Source organism: Mycteria americana, chromosome 9, assembly GCF_035582795.1.
Source record: "Mycteria americana isolate JAX WOST 10 ecotype Jacksonville Zoo and Gardens chromosome 9, USCA_MyAme_1.0, whole genome shotgun sequence".
Taxonomy (NCBI): domain Eukaryota; kingdom Metazoa; phylum Chordata; class Aves; order Ciconiiformes; family Ciconiidae; genus Mycteria; species Mycteria americana.
In genome coordinates, this window is record NC_134373.1 from 11,563,261 (window position 1) to 11,578,195 (window position 14,935).

At 38.0% G+C, this 14,935-nt stretch overlaps 1 protein-coding gene across 4 annotated transcripts in view; it reads right to left on the reverse strand.

Annotated features, from left to right (window-relative positions):
- The window catches only part of HECW2 (HECT, C2 and WW domain containing E3 ubiquitin protein ligase 2), a 180,468-nt gene that overhangs the window by 22,118 nt on the left and 143,415 nt on the right, over positions 1–14,935 (reverse strand). For all 4 annotated transcript variants that reach the window (XM_075512479.1, XM_075512476.1, XM_075512477.1 and 1 more), the window contains 4 exons: positions 10,821–10,904; positions 7,594–7,703; positions 3,486–3,606; positions 1,269–1,382 (listed from right to left, as the gene is read on the reverse strand). In XM_075512479.1, the coding sequence (XP_075368594.1) occupies positions 1,269–1,382; positions 3,486–3,606; positions 7,594–7,703; positions 10,821–10,904 (429 nt within the window). The remainder of the gene's footprint in view (positions 1–1,268; positions 1,383–3,485; positions 3,607–7,593; positions 7,704–10,820; positions 10,905–14,935) is intronic.

Genomic DNA, 14,935 nt, shown 5'->3' on the forward strand with positions numbered 1-14,935 from the left:
TGATTTTAAAATTTTGCCTTTCATTTTTAAATCTGAGTTGAGGTTGTAGCTGTAAAAGTAAAGGTTGGTAGGGCTGTGTAAGAGACAGGCCTCGTTCCTGCATCCCCACCCTGCTCTGTCAATATAGTGTAATCTCATCCTGCACCAGCCTTGTCATTCCAGTTCTGAGTTTTTACTCAGACAGCATGGCGATATTTATATGAACAAGTCCACACTTGGCTCTCATCTGTCAACATTTTTTATTTTAAGACTTCAGTGAGTCCTTATTAACACTAAGCACTTCAGGGTGAACTTTAAACAAACAACAGGATTTAGGGGTTCTCAAAGACAGATTAATTTTATCTAATCTTGTATGAGATGTTTCTATTACAACTTAGCTATTTTAAAGACTCACACATTGCTTGGCAATAATGCACACTACAGCATTCCAAGAGCCGTGTGCTGCAGTTTCCTAAATATCAAGGAATAAAATTTTGAATGTATTTACAAATACGTTCATGAAATATATCAATAAAAATACTTGTGCCTAAAGCAGTAGGCTTTAAGATCTGACAAAGGAGGCACAAATCAAGAGACGAGAGAGGCAAATAGTACATTGTTCCAGTTTCACTTGCAAAGAAAATCTAACCACATCTTGCTTTGCAACGCACATCTCGCGACCTGTAACACGTTAGACTTTCATTAGACACAGACTGAGCATTCTCTGAAGTGACTTTGAAATGCCAGGAATATTTGTGTTTATTTGACAACTAGCAACAGCCTAGTTGCTTTTATTTGTGACACAGGCCCTGGGCTGGAGAGGCAGTGAGCACCTCCTGTAGCACTGAGGGCTTTCAGCTCCCATTGTCTCAGACCTGAGTTGACTTAAGGACTGAGCCTACTCTTGAAGCACCCTCCCTCCAACAAATGGCAGCTGTCTTTTAACAAGCACTGGAGATATAATGTCAGCACTGACAGAAAAGAAATATGAATAACACGAGAAAGTTGTTTGTTTATTCTTTGCTTTCCCAGCAACATTCTGAAACACATACCAACTATTATGAAAATTCACATAAACACATGCATTACTTCTGCAAAGGCAGGATACGTTACATTTCACAATGCCTAAAAAGTCATCTTGAACAGCTGTATGTTCTAGGCTTATGTATGTGGCATTTCCTGACTGTAATCCTTCCTCTTTTCACTCTAGACCACAAGAAGTTTGGTGAAACAGCAGCTGCAAGATACACTGAGTTTTGAGATCACATTTACTTCCCCGTTCTACTCACCCTTCTTCCCCAACAAACGTGACATAGAGTTTATTTCTCTGCAGGTCTTTTCTTGAGTAGCCCATGATCTGGTTAAAGGCATCTTCTAGCAAGTGATCTCTCCTGATGATTAATCTGAAGAGCAAAATAATTTTGAAACAGCAATTCATAAACATAAACCACAGCTGGAAACATCTATTTACACTGCAAGGTAACAGGGTGACTTCATAGAGATACATGTTTCTGCTGGATAATTTGATCCAGATGAGGCAGCTACTGTCTGTTAGTCTATCTCCCTCAAGGATCTAATTTAGATTTCAATAAAATGTCTCTCATACAAAGAAGCATAGTTTTATTTTTTTCTATGCTGGTCCTTCCTTAAATTAAAGGCTTCAGTGAGAAGGGTCCTGAAGTGGGCATTTTCATTAAGTTTAAAATCCTTTTGGAAGGCTGGGCCTCTAAATCAGTCTTACTGTAAGCAAGAATCTAACCTTTTATGTAAAAATCAATCTCTTAACTAGGAAAAACATAAAACCATGGGAAAGTCACTGAATGGTAACTCCAGAATCACACATCCCTACATTGTCCCGTCATACTTACACTGGGGATAAAAAGTCTAGAAGTAATGGCAATTGTTTGTCCAAAACCAGACTGAAGCATCACATGTGAAAACATAACGTACCTTCTAAAAGGAAAATTGTGAAAGTGAGGAAGTGTCATAAAGATCTAAAATAAGAGGTGAAAGAATCCTCCTTACTTAAACATTTTATCTTCTGCCAAAACACTGTGTTTAATTAGTTTCCTGAAACTTAGCTTGCTTTATATTCAAACACTGCCTTATGTGTGCGTTTGATAAGTCAGTCAGACCGAAGCTGGGAGCTGCTGCTGCCCGCAGAGAGGCAGCTTACCCCTCCACACAGCCTCTTGCAAAGCCCTTGCTGGCCTTACTACCTGTGCAGAGATCAGCCAGCGATTGCACTGTGCTATCCTGCAGAGGACACGGGGAGGCCAGGAGCTGGCAACAAGAGGACCCAGGCAGTATGCAAGCTATGCTGGGGTCCTGGTTTGAAAAAAAGGAGCAGGTTAGTGTATGCCTGGGAAAGGAACCCAGAGAAAACTTCTATTCAAAAAATCAAGCTGTTGTTCTGCTTAAAAATCCACAGCATGATGGCAAATAGCTCAGGAAAAAAGGTGCAAGAAATGTAATGGATCTTACAGGTAGCAAATGCCATCCTCTTCTACCAGCTATTTGCTCAAGCATTCATGACAAAACTTTCCTAGATTAAGCTTTAAGTGTTTACAATTTCTTTACATTATAGGCAGACAATGTCCAACCCCTGCCTCTTAAGACTGTCTAAACAATACTATTTTAATCCCGTTTCAGTTGTGGAAAACTTTTAACAAGCTCACATAAATGAAGTCTGAGCTCCGCACAAATTCCTGCAAAATGCGCGAATTGACTGGCTGGAGGAAATAAAAAACCCCAAAACAAAAACCATACTCCCATACTCCCCTATTGTAATAGAAGAAATGGTTAAAAAAAGTTCTAGTGCCTCATGGCTACTATGAGAGTATCAGACTATGAGAGTTTGATGGCTGGCACAAGACTTAGTAATCTACAAAATTATGAAAGTATATTATGATGATTATCCTAAACATAACAGTATGTCATCACACGATTACCAAATAAATGATGGAGGGAAGACCTCACTCCAAGCACTCCAGGATTCAGAGTGCTGAAGTAAAAATATTAGCAGTTTTTGAAGGCGATCCTTAGAATTTAATAACATTTCTTTTTCTGAGTCCCCTTTACTAAAGAAGACTGTGATATCAATACATGTAGTGATGTACAAAAGATAAGCCTATCCAGTTTTTTCAATGGAAAAACACATCAGAAAATATAACTGCTTATATAATAGTAATTGCTATAATAGAAGAATTCAGATGCCTCCTGCTCTGCATGCCTCTTCCCAAAGTGCTTTTTGGCACTGTATTGGTAATATTTGTATGAAAATACAGTTGGAGGAAACATAGAAAAGAAGTGCTCAGAACTTGCTGTATCCTCTGCTATGAATCACATGCTGGCACTAAGTCTTTTATGACAGGCTTTATATTTCCAGAAGTGCAAGGGTAACCATAACGTCTGCATTCCTTCTAATGGGAAGAAGCTTGTAGACGTGCAAGGCAAGGCAAGCTGCCTGAGAAACAAATCCAGTTTCATGAGATTCTTCAACATACTTCAATTTCCCTGGGCCTTGTCCGTATCCTTTAGTTTCCAACTTCCTGTAAAAGTTCCTCAGCTTGGCTTCAAAATCTCTTTTGTAAGGAGCTGGAGCTCGGGCATTGGCACGCTGAGTACCTGCAGGAAGCAATAAGCAAAGAATGAGCTGTAGTGACATGAACTGATTAATGTCCCATCCTCTACTGAAAAGACTCCTTAATAGCAAAAGGCATGGTATGTGTTTGATTTAGTCACCTTTATAAAGAGTAAAAGCTGCATATCTTCAAATCTGCTCTGCATCCAAGACTTTTTGGTTGCTCATTTCCAATAGTATCATCTTTCTAAAGTAAGTCTTAAAAGAGCAAATCCAGGTCAGTGCAAAAGATGGATTAAAAAAACAGCACGATCAACTGGAAAGACTTAACTTTTGTTTGTCAGGTACACTGTACGTCTAACCTGCAATAAATGTTCTGCTTTGTTCTGGTTTTAATATTAACAGGAAAAACAAGAACTCAGAAATGAACCATAAACAGACTGTACTCTGCTGTGCCCCTGTTGAATGCATCAAGCTGAAGAAGGAAGACTTTTGGAAATTCCCTAGTGGAAGTTTTTCCTTGGGGAAGTAAAAGGAAGAAAAATATTGGAAGAATGGAGAGACTACCAAATCTAAGTTTGTGGAACTTTTCACATGTGACTGCAGGAACATACATGATGGTCATCTAAGTGAATTTATTTTTGAAAAACTGTTTTTGAGGATCAATTTCTTAAAAGCAAGGAGAGATAAGATCTGTATGCCAAAAAAATGGCATACCCCCACATCTGCATGTACAAGTCTCGTATATACAAATTAGGTGTGTAGTCTGATGTATTCTGAATATTAGAACCATTAGAATTTCCACTGCCTCCCTGAATAAATTACTTCAATTGATTTGATTGCAAGACAGCATGCCAAAGAGGCAGTTAATCCTAGCCCTTTTACATTCATCTTCTCACCCCTAGTTTTTTAACATTAAATTCCTCCCCTGCATGGCTGTGTAGACATCCCCCACAAAAAACTCGGAGGACATTTAAAATGTCTCATGCCCTACAGTATACATAGGTTGCCAACTACTTATCTGCAACTGGTGGTCGTCTAACAGGCCCATAATGCATTGGAAATAGAAATGAATGGTTTAGAAGCCCGTATATGTAGACTTCTGTCTTTTAAGTGACAATCAGTTCCTTATGCGAGTTTTCTTTTGGCTCCCTGTCTGAAACTAAGCCAATACAGAAACATTTATTGCTACTATGGGTGAAGGCATGAGAACATAACGCTTCAGGTCATGAAAGAGAGAGAACGTGTATCCGTTCAGTCTGTGGGCAGAGACCAGGGGAAAAGAGAGCAGCTTGCTTAGCCACAAAGCATATGGGTCTGACGGAAAAGGCGACGAGCACATCCTGCGGAAATGGCTGCTGGAAGAAGCTGCAGAGTTGATCTCTCTGCAGAGATCAGAGAGAGAACAAGCGAGATTAGTATTAACACTGAATGCCATTTACAGGTCTTTAAAAGACCTGTCTGACCAGAAAGACACTTGCCACTTGTTCTAGGCTTAGAGTGATGTGTGGGAGGAATAGAAAGTGTCAGGGAATCCTCAGAGCTCCAACGGGACATGCAGGACCCCTCTGGAAAAACAAATCATGGTCACTGATTAATCTATAGTGGTTATCCTCTTTTACTGAGAGCACCAAGGGCTTCTAATGGTACCCTCAGCTGAACTCTCTAGAAAACTTACAGAAACTTGAAACTGTAAACAGCCTTTTAATTATTGGCCTTTCCCCCCTAATTTGTTTATTTCGCTTTGGGTCAAAGTAGGTACAAAAATGTAGTCACCAAAAAAATGCAACAAAAGCATACTTTAATCTTAACCCCTGAAGGAAGCTTTTGCTCAGAGATACCGCAGAACATAAATCTGGTAACACATGACTTCACGGTTCAGAAATCAGCAGTATATTATTCTGTAAGCACATGACAAGTCCTCATTGCAAATCAGATGCATATGCCAAGAAATTCCTGGGCAATTATAGTGATTACTTCCGCCTTGAGAACAAAAGATGTTAATGGAAGAGCTAAAAAACGCCAGTGATGTGATAATCATATTTGATTTTCAAAGAGGTTATATTTCTAAAGCAGGTATAAAGAGTAGCTTTGTGACTGTATATTCATCTTTCCCAAAAGAGAAAGTACGACCAATTGTGACTGGTCTGAACAATGAATCCTTAACATGCAACCTCATGCAGTGCAGCACAGCCAGTTTAGCTGATGAAAAAACACAGAGCCTCCATAGAAATGATGGGCTATTTACAATTTCTCATCAAAAAAGTCATTTGTACACCAACACAAACATGCATACTCGCAGACTGACAGGGAGATTCAATGGTCTCTCTATAATTTTCTGTGAAATAGAATAGACATTACAATTTTAAGGACAACGGGACTAAAACCATCGCTGTTCATCCTTTACTGTGTGCTACTGCTTTGAGGCATAGATGAGAATATCACACATTAAAGATTGAATGCATTTTGAAATTACTTTGTTGGAGTGAAGCCCTACCCAGCATGCTTTGGTGCATGCACTAGTAATGAAGAAATTGTAACTCTGAAAGCCAAAACTGTTTTTACTCATAAAAAACCATCAGGTTTGCAGTTGGAAATAAGATGCATACATGCAGATTTCATTCTTCCTTTCTTTTCAACAAAGGGAAACAGCTAAATCTAAACCATATATGTATGCAAAATACCAATACATGTGAATATTATATTTTGCTGCTTTTCAGAATGCCGTAAGGTCATTAAAGTCTTCGGATAGTTTCTTCAAATAGGTCCTACTGAGATCCTGTGTCCAGTAGAAGGAAAAGCTACCACTCAGGACATGTTTATGAATGGTTTTAATCTGGTTTCTTGAAAAGGTAAAGCTTTTTATGATTGTGGACTGGAAAATGCCCATAAAAATCACAGTACTTTTTTTGATAAAATTTTCTTACTGTCTTGAACTACCTAGAGTTACTTACATTCCAAAGGTTCTCTATTTATCTATACTTTTGTTCTCAAATTTGTAGAAATCCCCTTAAGCCACTTCTGATTTACTGCAGTGATTTTATTTTACTTACCTATTATCTTCTTGAGAAAACTAAGAACAGTGACATCTATGAACTTCAAATTGCTGTACTTAGCCTTCAGAGGTCAAATGGAACTTGTCATATTTGAACTAATTTAGTTCTGATCCACAACTTAGTTAATATGTGAAATATCAATTTCATTCTATTCTGATGCGTATTTCCAGACAGCTGCAATATCCTATCTTTTGAACTAATGTTAAGGGACAACAATCTAGCTTTACATAAAATTGTCACTCATTGCCCTACAGCCCCACTAACACTGGCATTTTAATGTACAGTTATTAGATCTCGTATTTTTAATTCTCTAGGCATCAGAATCCTGGCATGAGCAGTCAGTTGTTTCACTTGAGTGAAAAACAAGTTTGCATGTTTTACAAGTCAGAACAAAATCACAACCTCTGAAGTTGTAATACATACACCAGTCTTTTCTACCAGCAAAACATCTTGTGAGCCCAAGGCAAAGGTTCAAGTTTGACAAATGCAATCACACTTGCTGACTTTGCTCAAAAATAGGACTAAATCTTTGTTGTTGCTGGAGCAACAGAACTTGGATCTTCAGAAAGGTAGGAAGTCATTACACGCAGCATAATGTAAAGTAACTTATGGGACTGGCTCTACTGCAGTATCTTACAGATACCATCATAATGAAAGTACTGCAGTGACAAGCTCACTGACCACTCAGAAGGTGCGTCAGTTCATGTAACATTACCTGTCTAAAAGTTGGGAACTGCAAAGGGGAATAGGTTCTAGTTTCCAAATAGTGGGTTCTTGGCTTTAGGCTGCCGTGAATTTCAATTTGGAAAGCAAACAAAAAATTACAGTCAAACAATTTGTCTATTGTTTCTGTTCTCCGACTTCCGGCAAGGCAGCAGAGTGTGCTACTGACTTTACTGATCTGGAACTGGTCCTTACAATGTATAAGAAATGGCTTCATACAGCCCTCACAGAGGCTGTGCCTGAGCAACTTACCTGGAGAGTTCTGAGGCGAAGACACCGGCGAGCCTCTTGGGGACTGGCAATAACTAGGATGAAGTAAGGCATGTGGCGGCACATATGACATTATCTCTTCCTCAAACAAGCTGGTAAAAAGGAACAAATAAGAAATAACATGTTTATTTGCATTAATGGCATTTTTCACTTTCTAGGAATAAATCTCTAGTTACCAACCTGCTTTCTTTGGTAGTCGCTTCCTTGTCTCCACTATGCACCCTTAGAGTGGTACAAAATATTTTATTGCCATTCCCTCAATCAGATCTTGAAAGTACTGGAAAGTAGTACTTACTACCTTTGTAGGACATTGCTATACATAATGTGGTATTTGTTTTCAACGTTAAAATATAGTTAATCAGCTTTTAAAATTTGCCTTTTTTTTTTTTTTTTTTTTTTTTAAACTTGTGTTCTCATTACAAAGAGGTCAATAACCTTAGTCACACTTTCCTGGAAAAAGATCTGCAATACTGCACAAAGACCAGGAACAGAGACAAACATTCTAAGCCTCCAGGATTAAGAATCACATCTGAACTTGTTGAGTGTATTGAATAGTAACCTTGTTGGCATAAATTATTTCTTTATTTTATCTTTAATGCTAAGACTGTTGCTGAAATGGGTATCACATCTAGCCTGTTCAGGTTGAGTTATTTCATGCCTCATATTATTGCTACACAACTTTTAAGTTGCTACACAACTTTGCAGCCTAATCACTGCATCTGTGTATGTAGAGTCTGTATGTGTGTATATATATATATATATATATATATATATATAAAAATTTCAGTCTTTTCCCAAAACTGACACAAGCAAATCCAAAAAGAGACAGAATATCTAATATCAGAATGGATCTGATATCAAAGCCTATGTTGGATGTTAAACACAACACAGATAAGAATAAACTGTTGAGATAATATGTAAAATTTATTTTCAAAAATTGAGCTACAGAAAGAATCACAAGCCAATCTTTTACTATAGGGCTCAACCAATGAAAGCAATGTTCAAACGAAAGATGTTTCTTACTAAGTTTGTTCACCGAACAAGTACCTAGAAAAATTTTTTGTATGAGATTTTTTTTTTTAATGGGTATTTTCTGGCAGTTATTTTTACATTCATGACCACGCATTGTTTTCCTCCAAGTTACATTTTGATGCTGAAAATGTGATAAAATATAAACCACTATTTCAATCTTGGATTAAAGTAAGAGTTAAAATTATGGTTTGCGTTTTACACCGAACAACATGCTCAGAAGAAGAAACTGAAAAATATTTTCTTCTTAACAGTTGAACCGTAATATAATGCCATTGTTAGAGTATTTTTTTAAATGTGATACACTGCACCTCCTTCAGTCCCTAAACAGATAGGGGTTAGTTTGTTTGGTTTTAGTTAGCTGCAACTTAATATTTACTGAAGCGTGTGAAAAAAATGTAGTGTTCCCAAGCAATAAAGGCATCAGAAATAGTGATTCCACCCAGTTAGTACCAGATCTCAAGAGTGCTTTACATGAAAATTATATCATTCCCCCCCAGCTGAAGAAACAGAGGGATGGAAATGGGTACAGTCTTCCCCAAGGTCATCCAACCAGCCAAGCTAGATATAGAACCCAGGTGTCCTGAACCCCAGGAAGACTGAGTCATCATGATTAGAGCGCACTTTTTTCAGGGTTTCATAGAGAAGGGTCATGATGACACCCTGCTGGAAAATACTGTTAAAAGTAAAGATCCACCGAGACTAAATAAGGGTAAGAAAAGAAGTTTCATCATCTCAGTACACCACTATTTTAACTTAGCCCACCTTCGATTTTACACCAGTATTTACTCACAATAAGCTCACAATAACGCAGTCCAGTCTTGAGGTATAACATCCAACAGTTTAAGAAACTAATGGATGCATAGATAACATTTTATCAAGAATATGTCCTCGGGGCAATGCTACTATTAGATTATTAATAAAAGGGGAAGAAAATCCTCAAGCAAAGCTTTTCAGTTAGATATTTTGGGAGGAAAAAAGTAGATTAAGAGAAATGAAATTTGAAGAATATGATAAAGTTGTTCTACGGAACCACTTGCTGCTCCTTTTCTCTTAAAAATTAGTTATACTCATTATTGCTTTTCTACAAAAGACAGACTACGATCAAAATTTTGAATTTGCTTTATTTCCACTAAAAGAATTATTTGCAGTCTTTGCTATTAACAGAACACTAGAGGGAATAAAACCCAGTCAAAGAGCAATAATAAAATCATTCATGCCATCTTTCTTTAAAAACAAATAGCTGAAGCCTCAGTTTTCCTTATAAAACCTGTGTCATCTCCATGCGTTATATATCAAAACAAAAATCTTAAAGGTTTTTTAAGAAACTATATTCTCATTTTAAAAAAGCTTCATCATGGCTTTAAAATGAGATTTTTATACCTGTAATTAATTCAGAGATTTAGGGACCAGAAAGGATTATCATTATGCAATCTGACCTCAAAATACTGCTACTAATGCCAATCCTACTTCACTAGATTCAATTTTGAATGTGCTTGTGAATTTCTTGATGCACTTTTACAATGGATGAGAATACACCTGAAGAAACAAGAGTTTAATTCTAGCAAAAAAAAATCTGCCTGATTTTTTGAGTTAATTGCTTCAATGAAAAATATTAAAACAGCAGCTTCCCATTTCTTGAACTCTGTAACAGTATTTCCTGTATTAACGAGGACAATGCTTGACAGCATAGTGAAGAGGCAGCAAGACATTAAGTAACAAAAATGTATCTCAAGTATGAACATTCATGACTTTCCCAAACCACAGAACTAAACAGATGCATTCTTGAAGCACCAGAGGCTACATTCTTGCAAAGAGATCTAAACTGTACCACCTATCTAAATGCCAGAGCTGGATGCAACAGGACAGTAAAGGTGGTCTGGGCAAAGCCATATAAATCGCAAGCACAGTGTTCTTGCACTCGCCTTTCCTCAGACAGAATATCATGCTCCATCGCTGTTATGAAAAGATGTGACCTCCAAGCTAGCAACTACCCTCTAGAAACTGAGCATGATGAAAATAAAAAATCTGACCCTTGAGTTGTAGCTCTCCCAGCTGCAAGTCCAAGTACTGAAGGGGAAACGATTAGGTCACTAAATCAGCACACGCTACTCACTGAAAGGCTCCTCAGCAGCTGCCACAGCATACCCCATACGTGCATCGAAAGCAGCAGTGCCTACCTGAGTAACATGACGAGGTCTGCATCACTGGATAAACGCACCAACCCAGGTGTTCCCTCTGTCCGGATGAACTGGATCTTCTCCCTGTGTAAGCAGAAAAAGACTTCCAAAATATCTTTTGCAAATAAGGCACCCATGTACACCACAGCAACAAGAAAAAGTACAGGGTATATCATAAAAACCTCGGGGTTATGTTTCTGTATTTCAGAAATCATTTTTTTCCCTGCCACACCATGTCCGTATGAGCAGCAAAATATTACAACCAAAAGGCTAATTTGTTCTGAGGAATGGTTCTCCTGTTGCCCTCATCTCTTCAATGCTCAGGCTGTTTCAGGTAGAACAGCCATCCAATCAGTAAAAAAAGTAATTAAAAAAAAAAAAAAAATCAATCCTTCAGGTTCACACTAGCTGTGTCCCTGAATTCCAAGTAGGAGGCTGAGCCCTGTGGGAGGACATTACTATGCTGAAAGTGAACTGTTTAAAGAGGTACTGTCTTTTTTGAACCTTTGTACAAATGCAAGCCATACATTACAATGCACACTTGTGATTTTAAAAGTGGAGGTTTCACACACTTCATTTAAGAGATCTTCCAGAAAAACCCTTGTACTATTTCTCCCCCTGTCTCACCCAAGCACACACCCTTCCTCCCAGACCCAGTTTGGTCACTGTTGTGGAATCTATGCATCCTAAACTCTGAGCATAGTAACACACAGATTTTTTGGATCTATATTGAATATAATTCCTTGGCTGATTCCTGTTCTTTATCTCTGTAGAGTTTTTTCCTGCATTCTGAAATGAAAGTACATTACTTTTATTTTCTCTCTATCGGTACAAGGTATATGATGGTACAGTAGCGACAAATTCTAATTTGGCTTTACTCTTCAGGAGGAAAAGAAAACAAAAACCAAACCTGTGTAGTAAAAATTGTCCCAATTCCAAAGGTGAAAAACCTCAAACAAACAGAAAAGTAAAGAACTCCACATAAGAACAGCAGCATTGGCTCAGCTCAGAGGTCCATCTACCCCACTGTCCTATTACCAACAGTGGCAAGAAGGTCAAAAAAGATCCATGCAATCGACAGTGTAACAAAGCTGCTGGCAGCTGCACAGAGTTGAAGCTGCAATATGAATTTCTGGAACCCATCATTTCATGCACAGCAGTTTCAACAAAAGGATCAAACCAAATTTCTTGCCATCTGTCTCTCAAATCGCGGTGCATAAAGACCTTCTCAAACAGTGGACCTAGCATACATTCCCTGGTAACTTGCACTACATTTACAGCATATTCAAGGGTGAAAAAGGAGCACAGCCAGGCTGTGCCCAGAGCCCCCCAGTCCCTGCTTGCCAGGTGGCAGCTGTGGCTGTAGCAGCAGTGTATAATTCAGTGTTTCTCTATGAAGAGAGGTATTGGAAGTCAAGCACCCGCTTTGTTGCAACCACAGTGTTGACCAGTCAAGACTCGAGTTCAGCCTTGAAGCCCCATAGTTCCACTAGCACAGCGCTGACCCAAAGCCAACATGCGCTGCCCACGTGCAAGCATGGCCCTAGCGTGCCCAGGGCAGGGATGTCTGGACACTTCCAGAGCCTACTCCAGTTTACATCAGTGCCCAAATGGCAGGGTTTGAGGAAATAAATGGTGGATTACAAAATATATCTAAGCATTTATTTGGCAGCTACACCAGGAACCAGAAGGACGTCTTCTGGGTTAACTAATGTAGGCAGCCCTCCAAATGAATGCAATCCATGACTTCTTGGGGTTACCAATGAGAGTTGTGATTTCAATGACAGTTTTTTAAATATGCGCCTTTTACTTTCTGTTAAGATACAAATTATGTTTAATGTATAATAGGTGCCTTTGCCTGAAGCCTTTTACATTATTTAACAGCCTCTCAGTTTTATCTGCAGTGGCTTGCAATGAGATTTGATCCTGGCTACATGCTTAATAATAGTATGATAAATGCAACATTCTCACTCCACCATAAAACCTCTGAACAACAATCTTCTACCTGTAGTATACTTTCATTGTATATTTTAACAGACCTTCAACTTCTTATCATATCTCTTCATTCTTTTTAGGAATGAGAAATTATTTTAGACAGAAAACGTAAGAGATCTTTTCAAACTATCTCTGTCCTCTTCCACTGGCCAAATACTGATCTTCCTCCTCACCAATGTAATAATTATAATAGTAATAATAATATTTAATACCATCATCATTCTACTTCAATTGTACTGAGGTCCTCAAAGAAATAGATTACAGGCAGTTGTACTGATCACTGCACTAAAAAAATGACACAAAGACTTTGTAGTGTGGGATTTCACTTAGGTCTTAATTCGTCAAATGTTACAGCAATGTCATTGGAGCTGCTTACTCTCACAATGTGTCAAATAGCCATGGAATCCAGTAACTTGCTAAATCAGGGTCTTAAAAGACTAAATAGGAAAAATGAAACTGGGATATTTATAAAAATGTAAGAAATGTTACTAAAGCATCAGCTCTAGAAGAATATAGGAGAGGTATAATGGAAGATAGTTTACCTTAGTGAAATATACTAATTTCAAAGACTAAGACTAGAATGGAATAATTTGGATTAACAGAATGGCTTCTCTGACCAATCCTACTTGATATAAAATAAAACTATGTTTATTAAAATCCTCAATCATTCTGCTAAAGCAGGTAAGTTAGACATAGATCTTCAGTCTATTTACAAAGTAAGCATACAGAAGGACATACAGTCTTGAGTAAATGAGTTACAGAAACCAGTATCTTTTACCCTTGGATCTTCCATTTTTAATCTGAAAACTATTTTTTCTTGAGAAGGGCTCAGCTTGTAGCAAATTATGATTCTGTAATCAGGAAGCAAGGTTCTACAGGAAGCAGAATCTGATAATACCAACAAGTCTTTTGAACAGTCTTGAACTCTAAATTATCAAAAAACCACAAAACATATGAAGAAAATGACACTCTGATTGCTATCACAGTAAAGGAAGCCAAGCACTGTGGGGAAAGGAAAAAGGAGGAATAAAACTACTAATAATCAGAAATAGTTTGTATACTATTTCCCAACAGATTAGTTTGCTCACATTTCAAACCAAGCCTGGTGGAACAAACTTGCCTGTAGTGATATGGGTGCAACATAGCAACTGTTTTAACAGGCTGAAAACTGTAGATTTTTATTTTCCTCCTTTTCTCTGTATTTTCTAGTGAATGTGTATTCTGCTAGTATGTAATTTCAGGTTTGTCAGCCAGGATTTATTTAGAGAATAAAACAAATCTTTAACATAGAAGCCTCATCACAAAACTTGTTAGAACATGATGCTTTGGGAAACTGCAAAACAGGCAGCTTGTTGAATTTTGGGAACTTGCAGGACATGGAGAAAAAGGGATCAATAAGTAACACTATGAGAATGGAAAAAAAAAAAAAAAAAAAAAAAAAATCAGTGCTGGCTGCTGCACCAGCCAGCGTTGATAGGCATCTGGAACACAGAGCGCTGCACTGGCAGCTCTTTGCACAGGACAGACCGCAACCATCAAACCAGCATTTTTTAAATTTAGTGTCCAAGGAACAATAGATAGTCATTTGAGCCTTAGTCATTAATATCCAAGTTGTTAGTTATTCCATCTTTTACACCCAAGTACATGAACTGAAGTGTCTTTGTGCGGGGATACACTTTAAGAGGGATCTTGCCACTTCCTGAATTTCACTTTTTATCATTTCTAGTCTAACCATACAAGGGAGTTATAACAACCATATAACCATCTAAGATCATCCTTCATCAGATCTCATTGGACTACGCAAAAAACATTTTTGGTTATCCATTTTGGTTATCCATTTTGGATACCTGTTTTTTAAATTTTGGAGAAACACTAAAAATTCTGATTGATATAAGATTACCTCCAAGGTCATTAGGTCAGGACAGCCTTTCTCTAAATGTGCACTGAGAAGATAAGGACAAAACCAAATGCCATTCTGCCTCACAGTCCCAGCTGCACACGTACACAAATGAATGGGCACATTTGCCGTGCCATCCAGCTGTCTTGGCACATTTTGAAGACCTCAGCAAGTCTCTTATGCCAGTTGTTCCAAATATTTTATTGTGGGTACCTTTATTTGG